At 46.2% G+C, this 23,471-nt stretch overlaps 2 protein-coding genes across 4 annotated transcripts in view; one reads left to right on the forward strand and one right to left on the reverse strand.

The window, feature by feature from the left end:
- Positions 1 to 10,604, forward strand: part of Kat7 (lysine acetyltransferase 7) — a 33,781-nt gene extending 23,177 nt beyond the window's left edge. For 2 of the 3 annotated variants that reach the window (XM_028755106.1, XM_028755105.1), the window contains 8 exons: positions 430 to 540; positions 2,379 to 2,570; positions 4,595 to 4,684; positions 4,883 to 5,023; positions 6,046 to 6,139; positions 7,309 to 7,455; positions 8,296 to 8,402; positions 8,954 to 10,604. In XM_028755106.1, the coding sequence (XP_028610939.1) occupies positions 430 to 540; positions 2,379 to 2,570; positions 4,595 to 4,684; positions 4,883 to 5,023; positions 6,046 to 6,139; positions 7,309 to 7,455; positions 8,296 to 8,402; positions 8,954 to 9,055 (984 nt within the window). In that variant the 3' untranslated portion in view covers positions 9,056 to 10,604. The remainder of the gene's footprint in view (positions 1 to 429; positions 541 to 2,378; positions 2,571 to 4,594; positions 4,685 to 4,882; positions 5,024 to 6,045; positions 6,140 to 7,308; positions 7,456 to 8,295; positions 8,403 to 8,953) is intronic. The other variant, XM_028755107.1, reaches the window with a different exon arrangement.
- Positions 10,605 to 15,426: 4,822 nt separating this feature from the next.
- The window catches only part of Tac4 (tachykinin 4), a 9,296-nt gene continuing 1,251 nt past the window's right edge, over positions 15,427 to 23,471 (reverse strand). Inside the window, exons 2-5 of the mRNA XM_028755122.1 lie at positions 20,552 to 20,645; positions 18,410 to 18,442; positions 17,367 to 17,414; positions 15,427 to 16,271 (exon numbers count right to left, since the gene is read on the reverse strand). Of these exons, the coding sequence (XP_028610955.1) occupies positions 16,159 to 16,271; positions 17,367 to 17,414; positions 18,410 to 18,442; positions 20,552 to 20,645 (288 nt within the window). The 3' untranslated portion in view covers positions 15,427 to 16,158. The remainder of the gene's footprint in view (positions 16,272 to 17,366; positions 17,415 to 18,409; positions 18,443 to 20,551; positions 20,646 to 23,471) is intronic.

A 23,471-nucleotide genomic window follows, 5' to 3' on the forward strand; every position in this document is an offset into this window, starting at 1 on the left:
TGGTAGTATGTTATGACTGGGCATGTTAATTAGGTGAACCAAAGAGGGGTTTTGATTTCTGGACTAAAAATACATTGATAGCCGGACCTTGGTAGTCAGCCTCAGGAGGAAGAAGTGGCCAAATAAGGGAATAGACCTTGGTGGCTAGCTTAAGCAATGTAATTTAATGGTTTTTAGCAAGGCAGAGAGAATGAGGGAGAAGGCCAAGGCCTGCCAGAGCTGTGCTTGCCACACTTGAGCTGGCCAGCTGTAGGATTCTAGGATCTATTATGCCACATAAGGGTTACCAGTTTGCCTGACCTCAGTCCCCGGCACCCAGTGATAGGTACTCTGTAAGTAACAAGCATCTGATTCAGCTTGGCTTTCATTGGAATGAAATAAACCAAGTTCTACACAGACAGTATCACCCCCTGGGTATTTTTTTTCTAGGAACACAGACAGACCTATGGGAACACTCGGGAGCCTCTCTTGGAAAATCTGACAAGTGAATATGACTTAGATCTTTTCCGAAGAGCACAAGCCCGGGCTTCTGAAGATTTGGTGAGTATCGGAACCCCCGAGATGAGGGAAGACCCTTGTGAAAAGCCCTTAGAACTGCCAAGACAAGTGATTAGCAGCCAGTCTAAGGACCTCTCTAGCTGGCTTTAGAGGCAGTCTTCTCCTTTACATGGATTTATCTCTTCTCACCCTTCCCTTCTCTATCCCTCAAGTGGAAGATCCAGTTTGGCTTGAGGTTTGGGTGAGGGTGATTAAAGCTTAGTTTTGTAGGTGCCTTTCTTCTCTCTCTGTGGGGTAGAATGTACAGTCTGAGAACCTAGGACTTGGGGGCTGCAGCACCGTCCTCTTTGTAGGATTGCTTTCCATTTCAATACATTTACCCTAAAATCATGTAAATAGCAGCAAAGAAAAATGGTGAGGACTACAGTCAGATATGTTGTTGAATTTATTGATTTTTGGTAAGGGGATCTCATCTTGTTTCCCCAGCAAATTTGAAACTGGGATCATGGGTGCATGAGAGATTTAGGCAGAAACACTCTTTTTTGTTTGCTTTTGATACAGTACGTGTGGCTGGCCTAGAAAAACAGTTTCAGCAACTGGTTTTACCTATGATAAAACAAATTAAATGTGCTCAGGGAAATTTAGTTTGTAGTGTTAATTCCATTTCCTCCCCTCCTTCCTTTTTTTAAAATTTATTTCTTTATTTTTACTTATTCACTTTACATCCCGCTCACTGCTCCCCCTCTCCCTATCATCCTTCCTCCCGTTCCCCTCCTTCCTTTTATTATTTGGGTTGCAGGAGACAGGTTTGGTGGCAGCTCTGGTCTGGAATATTTATTGGTTGCCACCACCTGCTTCTGTTTTTCATCATGAAGATCATTGCCGAAGGCCAGCTGGCTACTCCAAACAGTAATTGCCTGTCGTGCACTTGCGATCCTAGCCCTAGTGAGGTCAGGGAGGACCAGGAGGGTAGCCGCCGACAGACCTGAGTTCAAGCCTGGAGAGCCTCACGATCTCCAGAAGGAGAGAACTGACTCCCCACAAGCTTTCCTCTGACCTCTGCTTGTCTTTACATACACACACTATAACTAAAAATGTATTTAAAAATAAAAAACGAAGCTAGGCAGTGGTGGCGCACGCCTTTGATCCCAGCACTTGGGAGACAGGCAGGCGGATTTCTGAGTTCAAGAGTTCGAGGCCAGCCTGGTCTACAGAGTAAGTTCCAGGACAGCCAGGACTGCACAGAGAAACCCTGTCTCAGAAGGGAAAAAAAAAAAATTAAAAATGAAAACAGAAATGGGCTGGAACTATAGCTCTTTTGTAGTGTGGCTGTCTGGGATCCAGGACACCCTGGGCTCCATCTCCAGCACCACACAAATCTGCTGTGGTGGCGCATACCTGAGACCACGGTCTCTGGAAATGAAGGCAGAGAATTCAGGAGTTCAAGGTCATCCTCAATTGAGGTTTGCTCAAAACACAAAAACCTGGGCAGTACAGCTGGCACGTTGTCTGATTTTCCATGCTCAAGTAATGCATTAGTAGCCATCTATGCATAGAGGCCAAATCTAGCTAATTATTTTTATAGCTTAGCTGCCAGCCTGGTAGAAGTTTCTAAGAGTAAGAGTAGTCAGGAAACCACTTCCAGTTCCCTATGCCCATGTGGTGGCTCACAGCTGCCTATGACTTCAGTTCCCTGACATCTCATGCCCTTTTCTGATCTCTGCAGGCACTAGGCACACCTGTGAGGTATAGACACACACACACACAAATGCTTGTGCACAAACAAAACATCCATTTACATTATGTAGCTAAAAATCTAATTTTAAAACCAAAGATAAGGACTTCTGATCCTAAATGTTGTGTTTTCTTCTTGCTAATAGGAGAAGTTAAGGCTTCAAGGCCAAATCACAGAGGGAAGCAACATGATTAAAACAATTGCCTTTGGTCGATATGAACTGGATACTTGGTACCATTCTCCCTATCCTGAAGAGTATGCGCGGCTGGGGCGTCTCTACATGTGTGAATTCTGTTTGAAATACATGAAGAGCCAAACAATACTCCGACGACACATGGTAGGTTTTCTTGAGTTCAACTCATGCGGGTGATGTTACTTTCTAGAGATAACATAAGTATCAAAAGATGACATCTCCCAAGTGTCCACAGCAATAGGATGGAGGCTTAAGGAACTGACTGAAAGTCACATTTCTGGGTAACTCTGCCAGGACCAGTGATGCCTAGCATCTTAACTACATCCTGTCCATAGATGTCTTCCTCCTCCTCCTCTTCTCTTCTTCTTCTCCTCCCTCTTCCTCCTCTTCCTTCTCCTCCTTCTCCTCCTCCTTTTCCTTCTCCTCCTCTTCTCTCTTTCTTCTTCTTCTTCTTCTTCTCCTCTTCCTCCTCCTCCTCTTCCTACTCCTCCTCTCTTCTTCTTCCTCTTTTCTTCTTCTTCTTGTTTTTTGTCTTTTGTTTCTTCTTCAGCATATGAATTACCTCTCCCTACAGTTTGTGTTTGTACCACACTCACTGGAAACATATATTTTATTACATAGAACAGGGGATTATGGCTCATATATTAATTAGATGGTGGGTGTCTGTGAATGAATGCATATTACAAGGGATATCTACCTTTAATGGATGATGAAAATAACAGTTTGCATTTCTTAACATTCTGTATATTAAAATGGGAAAGGATGTGCATACCTGGCTCTGGTGACTTCTATGAGTATGGAAGTCTGGTTTGAGGAAATACAAGCTCCTTCTCTCCATTGCTTTAGGGGGGTAATCACTGAAATGGCTTCTTTGGCTTGGGTAATGTTTTTAAACAAATAGTTGTTGCATTAATTTGGTTATCATGGAAAGAACAGCAGAAATAATGGGAGGAGATAGGAATATAGATGGAGCTTTGAAACAATTCCAGTTAATACATGTTTTTAGTTATGTGTGATAATTAGAACATGATATCCATGCCTGCATGCCATGTCCCCACCCCACCCCCACAGCCCCCAGCTAAGTAGGGGACACAGCCTCACACTTACTGGGTATTATACCACTGAGCTATATTCCTAAACCTGAAATAGAATTCTTAGAGGATGTGTATGTGATTTTTGTTTCAAATAGTTGCTTTTCTCGAGTGCTCACATGACCAATGTGGACCAACCACTATGTCCAGTGAAACTTTAAGTTGTCAAAAAGATGTAGAAAATTGTTTAATAAGAAATTTTCTATATATGTAAATGTAAACTTTGTGTATGTATGTGTGTGAACATCCATGCTTGTATGCACATGTACATATACACCATAGCACCCATGTGAAGATGAGAGAACCCGGTGGGAGTCAGTCGGTTCTCTTCTACTATGGAGGTTCCCAGAATTGAGTTTGAGTCATCAGGCTTGGCAGCAAACACCTGAACCTGCTTCGGCTTCTCGCTTGCAGGGCCAGGGCTTAATTCAGTAGAAGAGAACTTGGATTGCTGCCTAAGATGCTGGGTGCTAGCTCCAGCATCATGAATTGAACATTTTGAGGATAAGGAAAAGAGTTTGGAACCCAGTGCCTTTCAGCTTCCTGCTGCTCAGCCAGGTCTCCTACCTTTTAAAATGAACCGTAGAAGGATTTTCTCTTTATCTAGCATATGGCAGGAGGTGGGCAGACAGTGAGCGGCTCGGGATGCTCATTACTGTGCAGGCACATGATGGCGGAAGGGCGGGAATGGGAAGTGACTGGCAGAGGTGAGCGTAACATACTTAGCAACACTAAGCTGCTTAAGAACTTCCTGTTGACATGTGATATTTTATTGTAAGCAAGGATATTCTTATTTATCTAGCTTTTACGTAGTAGGTGATTTAATATCTTGGGCTGAGATAATGCCAAATATAATCCAGAAAACTTGAGCCAAACAGCCGTATATATCCTGAGATATATTGCAACAGCTTAAGAAAGCTTGAACTTTTCTGAAAACAATTGATTCCACTGTCCTCAAGTGTATTCAGCTTTCCATTAACTCAGTTAACCACATTTACCTTGTGGTTCCTTTTCCCAGTGAAGGAGCAGGGTGGTCAGAAAATCTCATTGCTTCATGTGAACTCCATTCTCTCGTAGGCCAAGTGTGTGTGGAAACACCCCCCTGGTGATGAGATTTACCGCAAAGGCTCCATCTCTGTGTTTGAAGTAGATGGCAAGAAGAACAAGGTAAAGAGTGGGGACTTGAAAGAAGGAGATGCGTTGGTGGGGTTCCAGAGGAAGGTTTTGTCTTCACAAAACATTTGTGAGGGAGATAGGAATTAGTTTATTTCATGGATAGTATTGGTATGATCATTCTTTCTAGACTTTGGTTTGAGTGAGTTCAGAAGTCACTGACCTCCACACAAACTCTCTTTCTGCTTCCAGATCTATTGCCAAAACCTCTGCCTTTTGGCGAAGCTTTTTCTGGACCATAAGACGTTATACTATGATGTAGAACCTTTCCTGTTCTACGTTATGACAGAAGCGGACAATACTGGCTGTCATCTGATTGGGTATTTTTCTAAGGTCAGCAGGATCTGGTGACTTAGCAGCTTAATAACTGCAGCAGAATTACGGCCATTGGCATTGGAGGGCTCAGATCTCTGATGAGGAAGCAGACGACAGTGAGAGCCTTCCCATAGGCAAAATAAGAAAGGCAAGCTTGTACCATAGGTAGCTTCCTGACAGTATTCAGTTCAGGATCGTCCTCTGTTATCTAGGCTGACCTGGAGCCCTGTGCAGCCTAGACTGGCATCAAACCCAGAAGAGTCTTCTGCCTTAACCTCCAAAGTGCTGGGATTACAGACATGAGCTGGGACACCCAGCTGATACTGTCACTAGGAGGTTCTGGTTTCTGTGCTTGTGGGTTGAAGCTGTTAAGTACTGGCCTGGACCCTTTCTGTGAATTTAAAACACATCTTATAGTTAAGCCAATACTTCTAGCTTTGCCTTCCTCCATGTTAGGTTCAAACCAGGAACATATTCTGGTTGCTTGTTCTCCAGCAGGGTTCGTTCTAGCATAGCTAGTCCTGTTAGTGATAGTACTCTTGGCTTTAAAAGATGTAAGACCAAATCTAGCTTATGGTTTTCTTTCATTGTGTTGAGGCAGGGTCTCCTAATCCTGGCTGGCCTAGAACTCACAGAGATCCACTTGCTTTTGCCTCCTCAGTGCAGGGATTAAAGGCCACCACTGCTATGGTTATGAGCACTAAATGGAATGTAACAACTTAATTAAAACAAAATACAGTGTATCGTATAATTCATCACTTAAACTATCCAGGGCAAATGGCTTCTAGTATATTGACAGAGTTGTATGACTAGTGCAGTCCTCAGAGTTTTTAAAAAGAAACATTGGTAGTCTGTCCCTTGACCCTTCTTGACCCTTCCTGCCTCTTCTGCCTACAAATTGGCTTATTCTGGATATTTTATAAGCAGGTAATAATGTGATTTGGTTGTATTTTGACCTTCCAGGGGAATTCAGTTTGGTTTCCTTTTTTTATAGTAGGCGAGCTGTGCCTCATTATCTGCTGTTCTGTTTTTGATTTTAGGAGAAGAATTCATTTCTCAACTACAATGTCTCCTGTATCCTCACCATGCCTCAGTACATGAGACAGGGCTATGGGAAGATGCTCATTGACTTCAGTAAGTGATGTTGCTGAGTGTCGGCTCCCCAGGCTGTGACCCCGAGGGGATGGGGTTGGTCACTTGTGTCCTGTGCTCTTGACAGTTCCTGACATGTAGTCACAGCCAGTTAGTGAATGAGCAAGGGTGGGGAAGTGAGTTATTGCTGAATTAGTAGGAGGTGCAGGGAATAATAAAGTAAGCTGTGCAGGATTATCCCATTTGAGACGGAGACAGTGCAGAAAAGAACTTCCATTTCTGTTCTTAGCCATCACCTCCAGAGAAGCAATACTATTAAAGCTCCTAGTGAAGGCTTCCAGGCTTGGTTCTAGGTGCCTGTTACAGGGCTCTTAGATGCACTGTATTACGCATTCTTCCACTCCTGTTTATAAAAAGCCAGTGTCTTAGTCAGGATTTTACTGCTGTGAGCAGACACCATGACCAAGGCAACTCTTATAAGGACAACATTTAATTGGGGTTGGCTCACAGGTTCAGAGGTTCAGTCTGTTATCATCAAGGTGGGAGTTAGGCAGGCATGGTGCTGGCAGAGCTGAGAGTTTTATATCCTCATCTGAAGGCTACTAGTGAAAGACTCACTTCCAGGCAGCTAGCACTAGGGTATTGAAGCCCACACCCACAGTGACACACCTATTCCAACAAGGCCACACCTACTAGTGCCACTTCCTGGCCTAAGCATATACAAACCATCACAGCCAGTATGTCCCCAGCAGTCACACAGAACATGCTCTTTTGAATGGCTGGCTCTCTGGTACTCTAAAGCAGGTATTCTTTTTAACTCTTCTGTGTTTGCATACTGGTTTTTCCTGTTAGGATCAGGTTTAATGTTGCTTAAAAAGTCTAGCTGGGCTTCCCAACACTAGGGAGGCAGAATCGGTGGGGACATTTTCACTCCAGGATCTATATTCTGCTTTATAGGCCAACTGACACTACATATGAGACCTTCTCTCAGCAGAGCACCCTCACCCAAGGGTGGTGAGGCAGGTCAGTGATTAAAGCCTGGATAAGGACTAAGTTCTGTCCCCAGAACCCACATGATAGAGAGAACTGACTCCTGCAAGTTGGTTTTTTATCTTTACACCAACACGCACATAAAATAAGTAAATATGATTTTTAAGGCCCTCTTCCCAAATGAAAACAACAGAATCCATATCTGTGTTTTTTCTTGGTAGGTTATTTACTTTCCAAAGTAGAAGAGAAAGTCGGCTCTCCAGAACGCCCACTGTCCGACCTGGGGCTCATAAGCTACCGCAGCTACTGGAAGGAGGTACTGCTTCGGTACCTACACAACTTCCAGGGCAAGGAGATCTCCATCAAAGGTAGGTTGCACTCCATGACTGTGGCCCCCATTCTGTTTATTCCGACTGACAAGGAAGCACTGCAGAGACTGTCACTGCAGAGCTGAAGGTCCTGGGAATGGTTCTAAAGTGTTGTTGTCTCTGTCTGGAGTTGTTAGCATTTAATTCATATAAAATGGAAGAGAAAGACCTGGAGAGATAGCTTGGTGGTTAAGAGCACTGGCTGTTCTTCCAGAGGACCTGGGTTCAATTCATAGCACCCTTATTGTGGCTCACAACATATGGAACTCCAGTTCCAGGCACACATAGATAGGTTCATAGACATACATCCAGGCAAAACACCCATCCACATAAAATACATACATACATACATACATACACAAGCATATATATCATTTGTTTGTTTGTTTTTTGAGTCAGGGTTTCTCTTTGTACCCCTGGCTGTCCTGGAATTTACTGTGTAGACCAGGCTGGCCTCAAACTTCTAGAGTTCTGCCTGCCTCTGCCTCGGAAGTGCTAGGATTGAAGGTGTGCACTACTATGTCCAGCTCCTCTTTTCTTTTGAAAATCAAGAAGAAAGAATTCATTCAGTGTTTTGAAACATGTGAATTTTAGGAAAGACATCTTCCCTTTAGGATGAATTTAGGGGTTTCATATTTGACCTTGATTTCTAAGGGGTCAAGAGTAGCTTCTTGCCATTAAATTGGTTTTTTGTAGTTACTTGAACTGGTGAAATATTTGAATAGGTTGGCCCAAGTAACTCAGATTTGGGCTCTGGAAAACTACATGAAAGGGGGCCTTGGGAGACATGGGGTGTGGGAGTCTGCTCCCACTGGGATCTCAGTGGCTCCTCTGTTACAGAAATTAGCCAGGAAACAGCTGTGAATCCCGTGGACATTGTCAGCACTCTGCAAGCCCTTCAGATGCTCAAGTATTGGAAAGGCAAGCACCTAGTTTTAAAGAGACAGGTGAGATTTTCCTCAGCTGCCTGTGGTGTTCTTAATGAATAGGAGAGCTCAGTAGGGCCACACTACCCACAGTTACCTTCCCTTAGAGGGCTTAACTGGAAGCTCCTTCTAGCCTCCTTGCAGCTGGCAGCAAAGTCCACATGGCCTTTGTTGCTAAGCTTATCTCCCTGCTTGTCCTTATCTGAGCTTGTGGTAAGCTCTGTCAGATGTGGATGGACACAAGCTAATCCGCTTTGTCTGGCATTACACTTATTCCCATCTCTGCCAGTCCTCATAAGTTCTAGGACTGTTGTTTTGTGGACTGCCACCTCAGCTTAGGTCCATTTTGAATTTTTAGTTGCCTACACATCATAAGCATAAATGAATAATGATTTACAGTTCTCATTGAAGGCAGAATAGGAATAAAGAGGAAACTTCGCAAATCTAAAGATATCATCCTGTACTTTAATATATTATTAGGACGTGGGTGAATCTGTTGCCAGTCATTTTGGAATCTTTTTTAAAGTGTATTAGTTGTGTGTGTGTAATAGTTGCTTCCTTACTCTTCACAGGACCTGATAGATGAATGGATAGCCAAAGAGGCCAAAAGGTCCAACTCCAACAAAACCATGGATCCAAGCTGCTTAAAATGGACCCCTCCCAAGGGCACTTAAAGTGACCTGTCATTCCGAGCCAGCGAGCCCCAGCAGTAGGAATCCGTACCCTAGGGATCTGTCTGTCATTTCTGTTGCTCTTGTGATTGGCAAGTACAGTATCCTTTGGGAAGGCCACCCCTCAGGACTGTTCTGGCTCCAACCTTCGTGTACACTGCAGACACTAGTTCTGAGGAACTGTTGTTTCGGCCTCAGTGAGGTTGCCTGGACGGATCTGTATTAGGCTCGAGTACAGATCCCTCATAGCACTGACCCAAGGAGTTGTGTTATGGTACTGTACCTGTCCAGTCACTGGTTCCCTCCTCATGCTCTTTTACCCCGTGAGGTTTGTTGTGTCCTGACCTTTGTGCTAGTGCTTTTTCCTGCCTGGTTACCAGACCTCCAAACATGGTTGCCACCAAAGGGCCCTTTCCAGTTACTCCTCACACATTCTTCATGAAGGGGTGGGCAAGAGGCAGCACCTGAGTGTACGTGTGTCTGTTGGGAGGGTCCTCTCACCTGGGTTTTATCTCACAGTCACTTACTTTTCTCCCTTTTTGTCAAAAGATTCACCTTTGGTCAGGATCAGGCTGATCAGAGGTAGAAACTCCTAACATTTCCCAGGGGTTCACAGGACCTGGTCCATCTGAGTGAGGCGGGGTGAAGTTGAAGAGGTGGTGATCCCGTGTTTTCCTTTGTGTTTACTTGTGGGCACTGGGGCAGCATCTTGCTGGAAGAAAATGGGTAATTCATTCTTTTTGCCACAGCAGAAAATGCCCCCACTTTTCTCTGACCCCCCTTTATGTTAGCAGTTGCCAACATACTTGAACCATCTTTGTTCCCGCCACATTAAGTGATCACTCTGTGGATCTTTCCACACTTGTCTTTACTAATCTGCTATAGGGCAGTTATACTTTCCACATAAGTTGCACTGATTTTTGTCCAGAGCTTCCTGGGAGAAGTGGGAAATGGTTGAAATGACTTGTGTTTCTCAGCCCATGACTCAGCAAGACAGAGTGGCCACACTGCTACAGTTTGCTTCCCTTTCCAACAGTGCCTCCCCCAGCAGGCTGAAGTGCTTCTGTCTCTAAGAACTAACTCCATTCCCTTTCGGGACTTGCTACCATCATCCTGTTCTCTGGGTTCCTATTTTTGGTGATGTTAAGTGAAGGAAGAAATGTTCCCTCTAATTTCTCCCTGTCCCAGTATATAACCTGCTATCTTGGGGCAGCTTTTGATGTCTGACATGTCACCCTTCCCAACTTGGTCTCCTCCAGCACTGCTGTCTTCACGTGGCACCCTCTCACCACAACCCTAACTCCGGTCATTTGTGCCTTTCTCTTGTCATTCTGTACACTACGAATCTTCACTGTGGGTTGGAGGGAGCTGGTTTAAGCATGTTCAGTGGCAGCTCCCCTCCAGTTTCAGTGTAACTGTTAAAATGTATCCAAAAGCCACTTCACTGGGGGTTCTTAAAGGTAAAGGCCTTTTACAGATGCTGAGCCCTTCCCCACATGTGGTAGAATGTGCTCTTCTGTATCTACTCAATAAAGCATGTTCTCTGCTCATGTCTGATTGGTCTGAGGCTTGTTTATATGTGAAACAGTGTGATTGACCCGGGTTGATGGCTCAGTGAAGTGTTAGCCATGGGGTTTGGAGCTGTGGATAATTTCCCTCTGTGAAGCAGGTTATTGACAGTGAGTGTTTTCTCTGAACTCACAAGTGGTAGAACGAATTGAATCTGCCTCCCTTTGGCTCCAAGGAAGTAGTTATGCACAAGAGCAGCTAGCTAGTATAACCATTCTTTCATTCATCCTCTGGTTTGGGGGAATCAAGGAACCCATGGGACGTTAGGGTAGGTTGGGGATTCCAGGGATGCTTGTAAGAGGCAGAAACAAATGTGTTCCTTTTCTCCAAGCATGTTCACCCGCAGTGAGCCATGCCGTGTCTAATCATTGTCCACCCAGATTGTGCCTCTGGAAATAGCTGCATTTTTTGCTTGTGTTTGCTCAGGCAGGAACAGGGAGGTTGGGCACTGCCGTCTGGGTGGTGGAAAGAGCCGTGCTTGCTGGGTTTGTCTCTTGCTCACTGGCAAGGCCTCTTACTGGAGTTGGGAAATGCAGCAGAGGAAAATAACCTCCCTTCTGTTGATCTTAGATCAGGATTTGCTGAAGTCTCTGTGTTGTAAACATTTGCAGCAGAGGGAGAGATTTTGTCCTCACAGTTTGAAGAGGTGGGTAACATGGACCATGAGAATGGGAATTGAACTAGTCACCACTAAAGTTTAAAATTCCAGGATAGAAGTGTTTGCCTCCCTTGACAGCTCACTTGCCTTTCCTACCTAGAGAAGAAATGTGGAGCGGTAGTCTGCAGTTGTTCCTGGGTCTGGTTAGCCACTCAGTGGAGGCCTGTGTGTGGCAGCCTCATGTGCACTCAGCGCTACTCCCTTTGTCCTTTGACTTAGCTGTATGTGGTGTGCTCACACTGGGTCTACAGAAGAAAAGCTGCAGCCTACCGTAACTGTGAGCCAAGAAGCCAGAATGCTCATTGTACTTTGTCCCTCTTGAGGATACGTACCACCTCTGCCATTGCCTTCCTCGGCTTCAGTTCCCTAGTGTTTGCTCCTCCTTTCCCCTCTAGATAGATGCACTTGTTAGAAACAGTTGTGTTTCTAGAGCAGCAGTTCTCGACGTGCGGGGTTTAGAGGTGGAATGACCCTTTCACAGGGTTACCTAAAACCACCTGGAAAATAAATTATAATTTGTTGGTCTCCCGTTTCTCATGGGAATAATGAGTCCTGCTGAGTCATTTCTAGCTGTGTAGTATGCACTTTGTAGAGCACAGAGATTCTTCCTGCTGGGGCTTGGGTGTCATCAGCCCCTGTAGGTCTGGATAGGTTGTATGGCTGGGATTAGGGACTGTGGGAACGGACTTATCTGTCAGGCTGGTTGGTAGAGCTCAGGGTTGGGGCTGTGGAACATCTTAAAGTCTGTAGATAAAAGTGGAGCACAGTTTGCTTGCAGCACACATAATCCCTTCTGGAACACAAAGCCAATGGAATCAGCATTTTGATTCCCTTGCAAAGGTAGTTAATGTGGCTGTTCTTAAGGCAGGTTCAAGCAGTGGGACTCTAAGCCACCTTCTCTCCTGTTTACTTCTGGCCTCTGTGAAGCTGAAAAACTCATTAGGATAGTTTGGGTTTGGTGGTTTGTTTTTTTTTTGTACCTATGTAAATATGCACATATTTATTTACAGCTCAGAAAATTGCCTTTGGAGTTCCTTCCCAGGGATGAGATTCGTAAAGCCTGGTTTCAGAAGCCGCAGGGGTAAAGCAGGAAGCACACACATTCTTGCTGCTTTGCTCTTACTCGGGACTCTGAACTAGTTTTTGGAATATGCTCGAATGCAAAGAACCAACTCTAATCAGTGATAAAGTATTGAGGAAGGTCTGGCTCACTGCTGTCAGGGCCTCATTGGGTCCGCATCTTGAGAACAGAAGATAACACCTTTGCTAAATAATGGGATGTAATGCATGCTAGGAATTGGATCTAACCGGGTTTTACTTCAGGTCTTTTGGCCACAAGCTTGCAAATGACTACCTCTCCCAGACTGATGGGGGCAGTGTAATTGCTCACTTCCTTTGTGGTATCTTTAGCAATGCCATTGAGTGTCAGTAAACCAGAAACAAGGCTCACCAGTGAGGAAAATGCCCCCCTGGGCAGTATCCATTTGTCCTTTCCTCTTGTACAGTGCCTTCAGTACATGTTTGGACACCTAACTTTGTTTTCTTGTGCATAGAAATAGAGAAAATAACCTGGACTGTTAACCTCCTTGGCTTCCTAGTCCCAAGTATTCCATGTGAGAGAGAAACACTTTCTTCTTGACAAGTTACCTTCTAATAAGGGCTGTTTCTGAAAATAGCTTACCTTGGACTTCCAGTGTGTCACAAGTTTTTGGAGGCTTATCTCTTATCTCACAGTATAGAATGTGCTAGAATCTGCTGCATCCCTGTATGTATGTGAGGCCCTTTGTGAATGGCTCCCTTCCCTCAACTGTGTGCCAGACTTGGGATTTTCAGTGATAGAAAGTTGGAAAGAGCCGGGCGGTGGTGGCGCACGCCTCAGTGATAGAAAGTTGGAAAGAGCCGGGCGGTGGTGGCGCACGCCTTTAATCCCAGCACTTGGGAGGCAGAGACAGGCGGATTTCTGAGTTCGAGGCCAGCCTGGTCTACAGAGTGAGTTCCAGGACAGCCAGGACTATGCAGAGAAACCCTGTCTCGAAAAACCAAAAAAAAAAAAAAAAGAAAGTTGGAAAGGCTGGGGCTGGAGAGGTGCCTCTGTTGTTAAAAGCCCTAGCTGTTCTTCCAGAGGACCCAGATTTAATTCGCAGCAATCACATGGCAGCTCACAACTGTCTGTAACTTTAGTTCCAGTGGATCTGGCCTTTTTACACAGATATACATGCAGGTAAACACCAGCACACATAAAAATAATTACTTAAAAAAGAAAGGTTACAGAGATGATAGTTCGTGCTTGTAGACCAGAGCAGGAGCTGACCTGTAGTGTGAGGAGAAACTGTAGACACTTCAGCCCACTCTTGGGGTTCTTGAAGATGGCACTCCCAACTTAGCTCGGAAATTCACAGGCTGGCCTTGAATTCCTGATCCTCCTGCCTCTACCTTCAAATGCTGGGATTTCGGGTGTGTGCCACCACATTTTCTTGAGCTATGCCAAGTTTCAGAACTATAACTGTCTACTCAGGGTGGCTACTATTTCAGTTACCTGTATTGTGTAGCTCCCTGGAGGCAGACTCCTTGAAAACAGGATGTGAGTCCTTCAGAATACTCCCCAAAGAGCTCTTCAACATTGTTGTCAGAGCTGGTGGTGACTAAGGAATCCTACCTTCCAGAGAGAGGAGCTCAGCACCCAGAGCACCCACGTTATCTTGCCACATGCCTGAGTGGAAGTGAAGAATGCTGGGAATGCAGCCAGGCGGATAGTGCCTGACTAGAAACCTTTACAGAGAAACTGGCCTGACCATGCACAAGAGACCAGTGGAACGGAGACAGTTGAGTGTAGGTATCGGGAGCTTGGGAGAACGTGGCAGGTTATACAGGTGCACAGACGTGAGCTTTCAGATGTGTACATCTCGGGTGCTAAACACTTGTTTTTGAGGCTGGGTCTCTCATTGGCATATTCTGCCCCCAGCCCTGTAGTGATAAACATATACTACCATACCCTGTTTTCTTAATATAAGTTCTGAGGATATAACCGAGGTCTTGATGCTCACATGCCGAGCACCGTGCTAGCCGTTTACTTATTTTTATAAGTCCACTGTCCCTGTCTTCAGACACATCAGAAGAGGGCATTGGATCCCATTACAGATGTTTTCGAACCATGTGGTTTTTGGGATCTGAACTCCGGACCTCTTGGACCTCTTGAAGAGTATTCAGCGCTCTTAACCGATGAGCCATCTCTCCAGCCCCCATCCCCTTGTTTCCCCTCGCATTTCATTCTAAGGGTTTTTCTAAAAATTACATTTACTTATAGCGTGTGTACACACATGCATGAATACTGTATCACATGTAGAAGTCGGAGGATATGTTTTGGGAGTCAGTTCTCTCTTTCCATCAAGAGCATCTTAAGGATCGAGTCAGCTTTGACAGCAAGCATCCCGCTTGGAGCCGGCTCTCTGGAGTGGGCTTTTTGGTTTTTTTGTTTCGTTTTGTTTTTGTTTTTGTTTTTTGAGGTCGTCTCAGCATGTTGTCCAGGCTTAATTCCCAGGCTCAAGTCTGAGCCTCCTGAGAGCTGAGACTACAGATAAATAGCACCATATCTAGCTTCTGGTGTCACTAAACATCACGGTCCTATATCATAGGCACAAGGGTTTCCCCCAACTAGATGGGGCCCTCTGAGGTTGGAATTGTTTTGTTTCTCTGAAGCTCTGCCCTGGCATATGAATGAGGACAACTATAAAAACAAAGTAGTTGAAGGGCCACTGTCATAGTTTGAATATGCTTAGCCATAGGAAGTGGCACTATTTGGAGGTGTGGCCTTGTTGGAATAGGTGTGTTGTTCTGTGCGTGGGCTTTAAGACCCTCATCCTAGCGCCTGGAAGCCAGTCTTCCACTAGCAGCCTTCAGATGAAGATGTTGAACTCTCAGCTCCTCCTGCACCATGCCTGCCTGGAAGCTGCCATGCTCCAGCCTTGATGATAATGGACAGAACCTCTGAACCTGTAAGCCAGCCCCAATTAAATGTCCTTATAAGAGTTGCCTTGGTTATGATGTCTGTTCACCGCAATAAAACCCTGACTAAGGCAGCCACAAGAGGATTGAGGAGTGACCTGGGACTGAATTATGCAATCAGGAGGGCTGGGTTAGAGAGGGTGACCTCTTTTCAAAACTGTCTTTTTATTTTGTGTAACACATGCGATGACACACACAGAGGTAAAAGGGCAATTTTTTTCCTTCCGCCTTGTGGGTCCTGGGGATTGAACTCAAGTTGTCAGGCTTGGCAGCAATCGCCTTAGCCTGCCGAGCCGTAGCCTCAGCACAGAGGGGGACGTCTGTTGGAACATCAGGAATCTCAAGGGAAGAAGACTCCTGACCCCACCCCAATGCATGCAGTACCTTCTCCTCTAGGGTCTCTTTCTTGTCTCTATTGCCATTTTAGCCAGGCCTTAAGCTCTTCCCACCGTAAGATTGGACCTGGGCTGTCATGTTACTCCCTGCTCTTCTGATGTCCCACCCTCTACCCTGCACGGCTGAGGAAGCTCCCTCTGACTGCTAACTCGTTTATTGAGCCCTACTGTATGCTAGGCATGGGATACAGAGTATGAAGCTTTGCCTTAGGTACAAGGGAGAGCTGGGTCAGTCCAGCTTGTGAGGAGGCAACAGTGCTTTGTGGGTCGTTGCTACCAGATGCCAAGAGTCCTGGGAAAAATGCAGAGTTTGGTTGGTGTGGGGCTGGCAGGAAATACCCAGGTTGAGGACAGAAGACACAGGTCTGTTGACTGAGGCTCAGCTGTGATGTTCAGGGGAGAGATGGGCACAGCATCATTTGGGAGGTGTCCCTTGGGGCTCTCTGAACTCTGGCCATCCTCTTCTGTGCTGAGGGAGAGCGCTACATGCTGCTGGTGGTTAGGGGAGTCTCATCTTCCTCTTGACTCTGGAGGCTTTCTCTGGCCAGTGCTCCGGGCCCTGCACTCTGGTGACTTGTCTCCTGTCTGCAGGTTCCTAGAGGAGTGAAATTACAGGTTCACCTGCCACATCTCCAGCCAGCCTTCAGTCTATCCTCCACAGAGAGGGGAATGACAACTTAAAGCCCCTTCCTGGGGACATGGAGCTGCAACTGACCAGGAAAGTGCTTTTGTTACTAGCTCACCGTATGGCTTAGGGCAAATGACTTTCAATCCCTGGAAAATGATGTCTCTAAGCAACCAGTTTACCTCATGCATGTAAAACATTCATCTCAAGTTAGTAATTGGGGTGAGTTCCAGAGGACCTCTGAAAGAATCAGATGCCTTGAGAAAGACTCGGAAAAACAGAAATCATTCCTGTCTTTCTTCCCAATAGCCATTTTCTGTCAGGAGAGACAGGAAGGGGCCAGAAGTCAGCACAACAGGGAAGCCGCGTGGGCGCTCAGGGTGACCTGCGTCTGCTCACTGTTGGCATCCACTGCCCTTCTTGCTCTGATTCACTGCCTCTGTGCTCCTCCCCAAGCCTGAATCATTTATTTTCATGCCCAGCTTTAGGAACCACTTGAGGGAACCACTCCTGCTTGTGTGCTTGCATCTGTGTGTTGGGGTGGAGGGTGTTAGTTGCTCAGGGTATCCCCTCTCCCATGGGGCTGCTTTGCTTAATGATAGTTGTTGAAGCCTAAGAATCTCTTTAAGACTAAATTCCCGACCCAGGGATCAACAACTAGGACTATACTGACAAAGATAGACGATGTCTGCAGAACAACTAGAGGGCATGGGCCGGGGAAGATACAGCTTCAGGGTTGTCAGAGCTGGCAGGATGGCTCAGCCTGTAAAGGCACCAGCCACCATGTTTGACCACCTGAGCTGGGTCTCTGGCACACGGGAAAGAAGAAACCAACTCTTGATGTATACACATATGCTGCAGCATATATAAACATCACAAATTAATAATCAAACGATCATCAAGGGCCTCTTTCCCTCCCTGAACCTCAGCTCTCACCTTCCATGGCCCCTTCTGTTGGATAGGATACTATGGAAGCCTCTTCTCTGATGGCAGAGGGACGCCTGGCTGTTTTTCCATGATGCCCTTGCCACCCTTTAGATGCCCATGCCTACCTTCTATGCCTACCTTCTCTTGTGCCAAGGAGGTCCTGCACTATACGTCCCAGCTGATACCCTGGTGAGAGAGAAAGAAGAGGTAGAGAAAAGAGGAAGAGTAAAAGAAAGAGGCCTTGGGCATGGGAGGAGGGATGGGGGGGGGTCCTTGCAAACGCAGCCGTTCTTATCACAGAACATGAAGGGATGCCCTGGATCCCTTCATCCTCCCATGGCTTTACTCACTGACCTCTTGCTAGTCCTTTCACCAATATTTCCATGTACAGAAACTAGGTTGAGTATTAAGGACGCCGAGTGACCCAAGCCTGCATCTTCCTGTGGGGAGTTTCCAGGCTGGGAACAACAGTCATGTGACACAGCAGGACTGCGTGACGCAATGTGCCAAAGACAGCATCATTCCCAGTCCATGGAGACAAGCTGTCTGCTCAGGGTAGACAGTCCCACTTCAGCTGCTAGGAGTGGGCCAGTGAAATCAGTAACAGCCCCAAAGGGCATGACGGGGCTAGACCCGATTCACACGGCATTCAAGAGTTGTAGGAAGAGGTTGGTGTTTTCTGTGTTGTTTCATTTGAGACAGGTACTTGTTTTGCAGTCCAGGATAGCCACATGTAATCCCTCTGCCTCAGCCTCCCAATAACTAGAATTAAAGGTGTGAGCTACCACACCCAATCTGCCCTTTGTGATTCCTTTGCTGATGAAGGGTTTAAGTAGAACAAAGCCTACCTGGGTTGTAGTTCTTACATCCTCAGGGGACAAAGGGATGAATCTCTGAGCTCTCTTCCTGCTTGATTCATTTCTTAGCTCTGGTACTTTGGGAGCTCTGGCCCTGTCTCCTACCCCTGCAGGCACTCTCAGGCATGCTCATCCCACCCTCTGGGGAAATAGCCAGAAAACCCAGTCTTTTGGTCAAATCACAGCCGCCCTCCAATGGTACAGCAGTGTTGGCCAGGCATGCCCCCAGCCAGAGCGTCACTGTTTATTTCGGGGTGGTTAATGACCAGCGCAGTGTGCCCTAGCCCAGGGAGCATGCTGGGGGTAAACCAGGGCAGCACTCACCCATTCTCTCCGTTGACTGGATCGGATGTATTCCTGGGAGAAGGAGAAGGGGATGAAGCCTGTCCTACTTCCCAGGGGTAAAGAGGTATGAGGGTTCTTCATGGGGACTCTAGTCATGGCACTGTCCTTGTGTAATGAGTGGGAATGTGGCCAGAGGAGGCAATGGAGCATGTACAGATTGGCATCATCACTGGGGCCTGGCACCAGCTGGGCCGCATCCTTGGGAAAAGCACTTACTATCAGAACCTCAGTCACCTATGGGGCATACAGGGGTGTTGTTGCCCAAGAAATCTGAGCTTCTGTTGTGCTCAAAAAAAAAAAAAAAAAAAAGTTTTTGAGACAAGGTCCCACCATGTAGGCCAGACTAGCTTGGAATTTGTAGTGAGCTTTCGGCTCTGCCTCGAGAGTTCTCAGATTACTGACAGGTGTCATACTCAGTTTGCTTAAGCATTTTGTTTGTTGTGCTGGTGCTAGAAGACTCAACCTTATAAATGGTAAGCACACCCCTTTACCACTGAGATCCATGCCTAGCTCAATTCTTCATCTTCTTCAATGTCTCATTATGTGTGGTTACAAGGTGTTTTTTTTTTTTTTTCAAAATTGTGTGTGTGTGTGATGTGTGTGTATATATGTGTGTGTATGTGGTATGTGTGCATGGAATGTGTGCATAGTGTGTGGTATGGTGTCTCTGTGTGTGGTGTGGCTGGTGTGTGTTTATTTACATCTGTGTGAGTATATATGTATGTGTGTGTGTGATATAGCATGTGTATGTATATCTGTGTGAGTGTGTGCGCGCACACTCGTGCCAGAAGTGAATACTGATTGTCTTCCTGAATCACTGTCTACTTTGGTTTTTGAGGCAGGATCTCTCCCTGAGCCTGAAGCTCGCCAATTTAACCAATTTAGTTTGACTAGTTGACCACTAAGTCCCAAATATCGTTCAGCTTTTACTTCTCCAGTGCTGGAATTACAGGTGCACTGTCTAGTTTTTCATGTGGGTGTTGGGTGCTAAATTCAGCTTCACATGCTTGAGTTGAACCATCTCCCTGATCCTTTTTTTTAAGACAGGATCTCATGTAGGCCTCAAAGTCACTGTGTAGCCAAGAATGACCTTGAACTTCTTGACATCTTGTGTCTACCTTTGGAGTGTTAGGGCTGCAGGCATTTGCCACTATGTCTGTCTCATTTATGTTCTATATTTTGACCTTTCCCCCCCTAGTGGTCTTATGTTTTGCTGCTATGATCAACTTGGCAATGAACACCATGGTGCAAACATCTCAGGGCTCACGTGACATTCTCATACAAACTTGAGATTCCCTGATGTGAAGCTATTGGTCAAAAGGTGCATACATTTCCACCCTTGATGGATGCAGCCAGTGTGCTCCAAATGGACAGTACAAGTGCCAACACTGAGTCAGTGCAGATGGCTCAGTGGTTAAGAGCACTGACTGCTCTTCCAGAGGTCCTGAGTTCAAATCCCAGCAACCACATGGTGGCTCACAAGCATCTGTAATGAGATCTGATTCCCTCTTCTGGTGTGTCTAAAGACAGCTATAGTGTACTTATATATAATAAATAAAATAAATAAATAAATCTTTAAAAAAAAAAAAAGGTGGGCGGTGGTGGCGCACGCCTTTAATCCCAGCACTTGGGAGGCAGAGGCAGGTGGATCTCTGAGTTCGAGAGTTCGAGGCTAGCCTGGTCTACAGAGTGAGTTCCAGGACAGCCAGGGCTACACAGAGAAACCCTGTCTCGAAAAAAACCAAAAAAACAACAAAAAAAATAAACAAGTGCCAACACTGAGTGTGACTCCTCAGGACAGCGGTGTTGAAAAAAAAAGAGCATGCCAAGAGAAACTGAGCTCTGTCCAGTTGGCTTCTCTCTATCTCTGGGGACAACATCATTGTTTCAGGACCCTCAATGACCGTGATCTCCATAGAACTGGCTGGAAAGCCTGCCTTGTTCCTATCTCCATGCTGCTGTCCCCCTTGCTGGTGTGGAACCAGAGTGTTGCCATTGGCACTCTCTAGAGCCTCCTGCTTGGTTGATGACTGATAGACAGTGTACCTCACTATTCCATGGGCACCCTGTACTGGGTATTGAGGAAGCCACTCTGAACCACGGACAGCCTCTGTCACTCACCCTCCACCCGCTTCCCCATCAGACCATAGAACTGGCGAGTCCGGCTTCTCTTCAACTCCTGAAGCTGCAGTTCAATGCTGGCGATGGGGAGTCCCTGGAGAAGCAGAGTGAGCGGTAGAGTGTGGTGCTGATGAAGGGGGCGGGGACACAACCATCTCAACAACAGCCTGGTGCCAGGCTCTTCCTCATGCTTTACCCCAAACAGCACATTGTACTAATGATAATGTAAAACTTCACATACCGTGTTCCTGGCACTGCCCTGAGGACTTTAATAAGGACTTTAATTCAGTAACACTAATTCTCAGCCAGACCTCATGAAAATAGAGTCCAATACTATTACTGCCACCATCTAACAGATGAAGACATACAGGTACATAAAGATGAAATATGTCCAGAAATAGCATACCTGAGAAATGGGGTCAGAACTTGAACCTGAGCCATCTAGATCAGAGGGCAGGCTCTCAAGCACACTGGTTAAAATTTCAATACTAGCTGTTGTTAGACTATGAAGCTGGGCACAGTGGCATGTGGTTGTAAACCCAGCACCTGAGGAGCTGAGACAGGAGCATTGTTAGTACAAAGTTAGTCTCAGCCACATAGCCAAAACATTACTACTGTCACACATACACATCACACACACACACACACACACACACACACGTCGAAGCAGGATTGCCACAAACTGGATGTTAGGCTAGTCTATATACAGCTCCAGGCTAGCTAGGGATATATATTAAGACTGTCTCAAAAAGAGAACATGTGGTCTCCTGTCTGTTTTACATACATGGAAACTGAAGTTGCTAGTAACTTTAATTAGAGCAACACAGGAGAAGCTGAAGCATTCAAAAGTCTTGAGAAATGGTCTTTTCTATTTTGAGAAATGTCAAAGATCAGAATCATGCTGCCACTTAATATGACAGAACCACCAGAGCTAATGGCTGTTCTATTCTCTCCCCCATAGTCCCAGATTTAACCTCCCTGGAGCTGGGCATCCTGGGAGGAGCTATTGTCCCTGGAAAAGCCATTTTAATCCTCCAGCCTAGCCCAGTTAGCATTATCCTTCCCCAACAGCTGTAGACCTACATTCCTCTCTCCCCTGCAGCTTTGGCCAAAGCTCTCTCCCTCTTTGACCTTAAGTCTCTGAGCGATCATCTCTAAACTGAGACAGGTAAGAACCACCTTTTCCAACAAAGTTGAAGACAGGCCACAGCCTCTAGTAAGGCCGGGAGCTGGGGACAGATCAGGGAATCTCCTTAGGGCCCTGTGCAAGATCTTAGGACTCCAGGGACCCAGCTGCACGTCATGGAAGACCCATGTGCTGTTTGGGGTTGATTGCACCCTGTTTTCATGATAGGGAGAGTCTGTTTTCTAAATCTTGGCCTAATTCAGTCTCCCAATCTGTCTCCTCCCTAGTCTTAGGCTGGGGCAGCTGTCGCCAGCTGGAGTCGCCCAGCCTAGCCAGAAACCAGAGAAAAGTCTCTTTGGAGATTTAAGCCTGTCTTCGAACAGCTCATGAAAACCACCCTTAACAAAGAGCATCCTTCAAGTGCAAACTAGAAAGAGTGGTCTTTTACAAATGAAATAGAGCAGACCCTTCTATCCACTAGGTTTCTGCTAAGGGAAGGGGAGGAATTAGAAGGACCATTCTAATTTACCCAGGAGCCCGGAGGTGACTGCAGGCAGGGCACCCTGGGAACTGGGGGCCATCAGAATGTCTCATCTGTAGTGACAGTTAGCAACCTGCAGAGTCTGTCTGTATTTCTGGTTTTCTAGTCTAGCCTCTCTCCTAGTACAAGCCTCATGTCTTAGGAGACAGAGGGACACTAAAGGAGAGAGAGGAAGAGACAAGATGAAGATTCTCTCCTGCAGGAAGAGCTAATTGACTACAGGGGAAACCCGAGTTGCCAATGCCAGCGGATGTGACGTTGATGACACTTCTGTGTGGCCATGCCCAGTGCAAAATAAAAATAAATAAATAAATAGATAAATAAATAAATCTGTCATAGCTCCAGATTGACCTAGGGCTCATCTTCCCTCTCTCTCCATCTTGCAGGCAAACAGTGGTATTGAGTAGCAAGGGTCAGTGGACAAACTGAGACTTAAACCCAGGTCTCCCAGCCTGCCGTCTTCTCCCAGTGCCCACATTTCTAGAGAAGGCCCTCCCCATCCTCAGCAGGGCTGTCTGTGGGTGGTCCTGCCTAGGGTTCCATTTTTACTGCTCCTCCCCTCCCTAGGCTGGCCTTGAACTCCTTATGCAGCTAAGAATGGCCCTGAGCTTCTGATCTTCCCGCCTCTATTACCAAGTGCTGGGACTACAGGCATACACCATCATGCAGTTTTATGTGGTGTCAGGTATCGGACCCAGGGCTTCATGTATGCTACACAAGCCTTTACCAACTAAGCCGCATCCCTAGCCTCCCAATTCAAAGAACTTCCAGGGACCTCACATGGCCAGGCACCATACACCAACATCAGCTGAGTGTCCTTTCCATCCTGGGACTGTGGGGAGACAGGCTCCAGTTACCCGCTTGTGCAAGCTTTTCTGACTGCCAATCTCCTCCTGTGGTTCCCTGAGGAGGGGTTGGGAGCTCTTAGGTCAGGGTCTTCACCTAGGTCAGGGATACTGGATCTCAGAGCAGGGTTGGGAGCAGGGTTGGGGCTCCAACTTTAAGATTTCTTCCCAGGCTGTGCTCAGCAGTTAAGAGCACTGGCTGTTCTTCCAGAGGTCCTGAGTTCAATTCCCAGCAACTACATGGTGGCTCACAACCATCTGTAATGGGATCTGATGCCCTCTTCTGGTGTGTCTGAAGACAGCTGCAGTGTGCTCAAATACATAAAATAAATAATTCTTCTTTTTTAAAGATTTTATTTATTTTATATATATGACAAGTACACTTTAGCTGTCTTCAGACACTCCAGA

This window comes from Grammomys surdaster, unplaced genomic scaffold (assembly GCF_004785775.1).
Source record: "Grammomys surdaster isolate TR1022 unplaced genomic scaffold, NIH_TR_1.0 126048, whole genome shotgun sequence".
NCBI lineage: Eukaryota > Metazoa > Chordata > Mammalia > Rodentia > Muridae > Grammomys > Grammomys surdaster.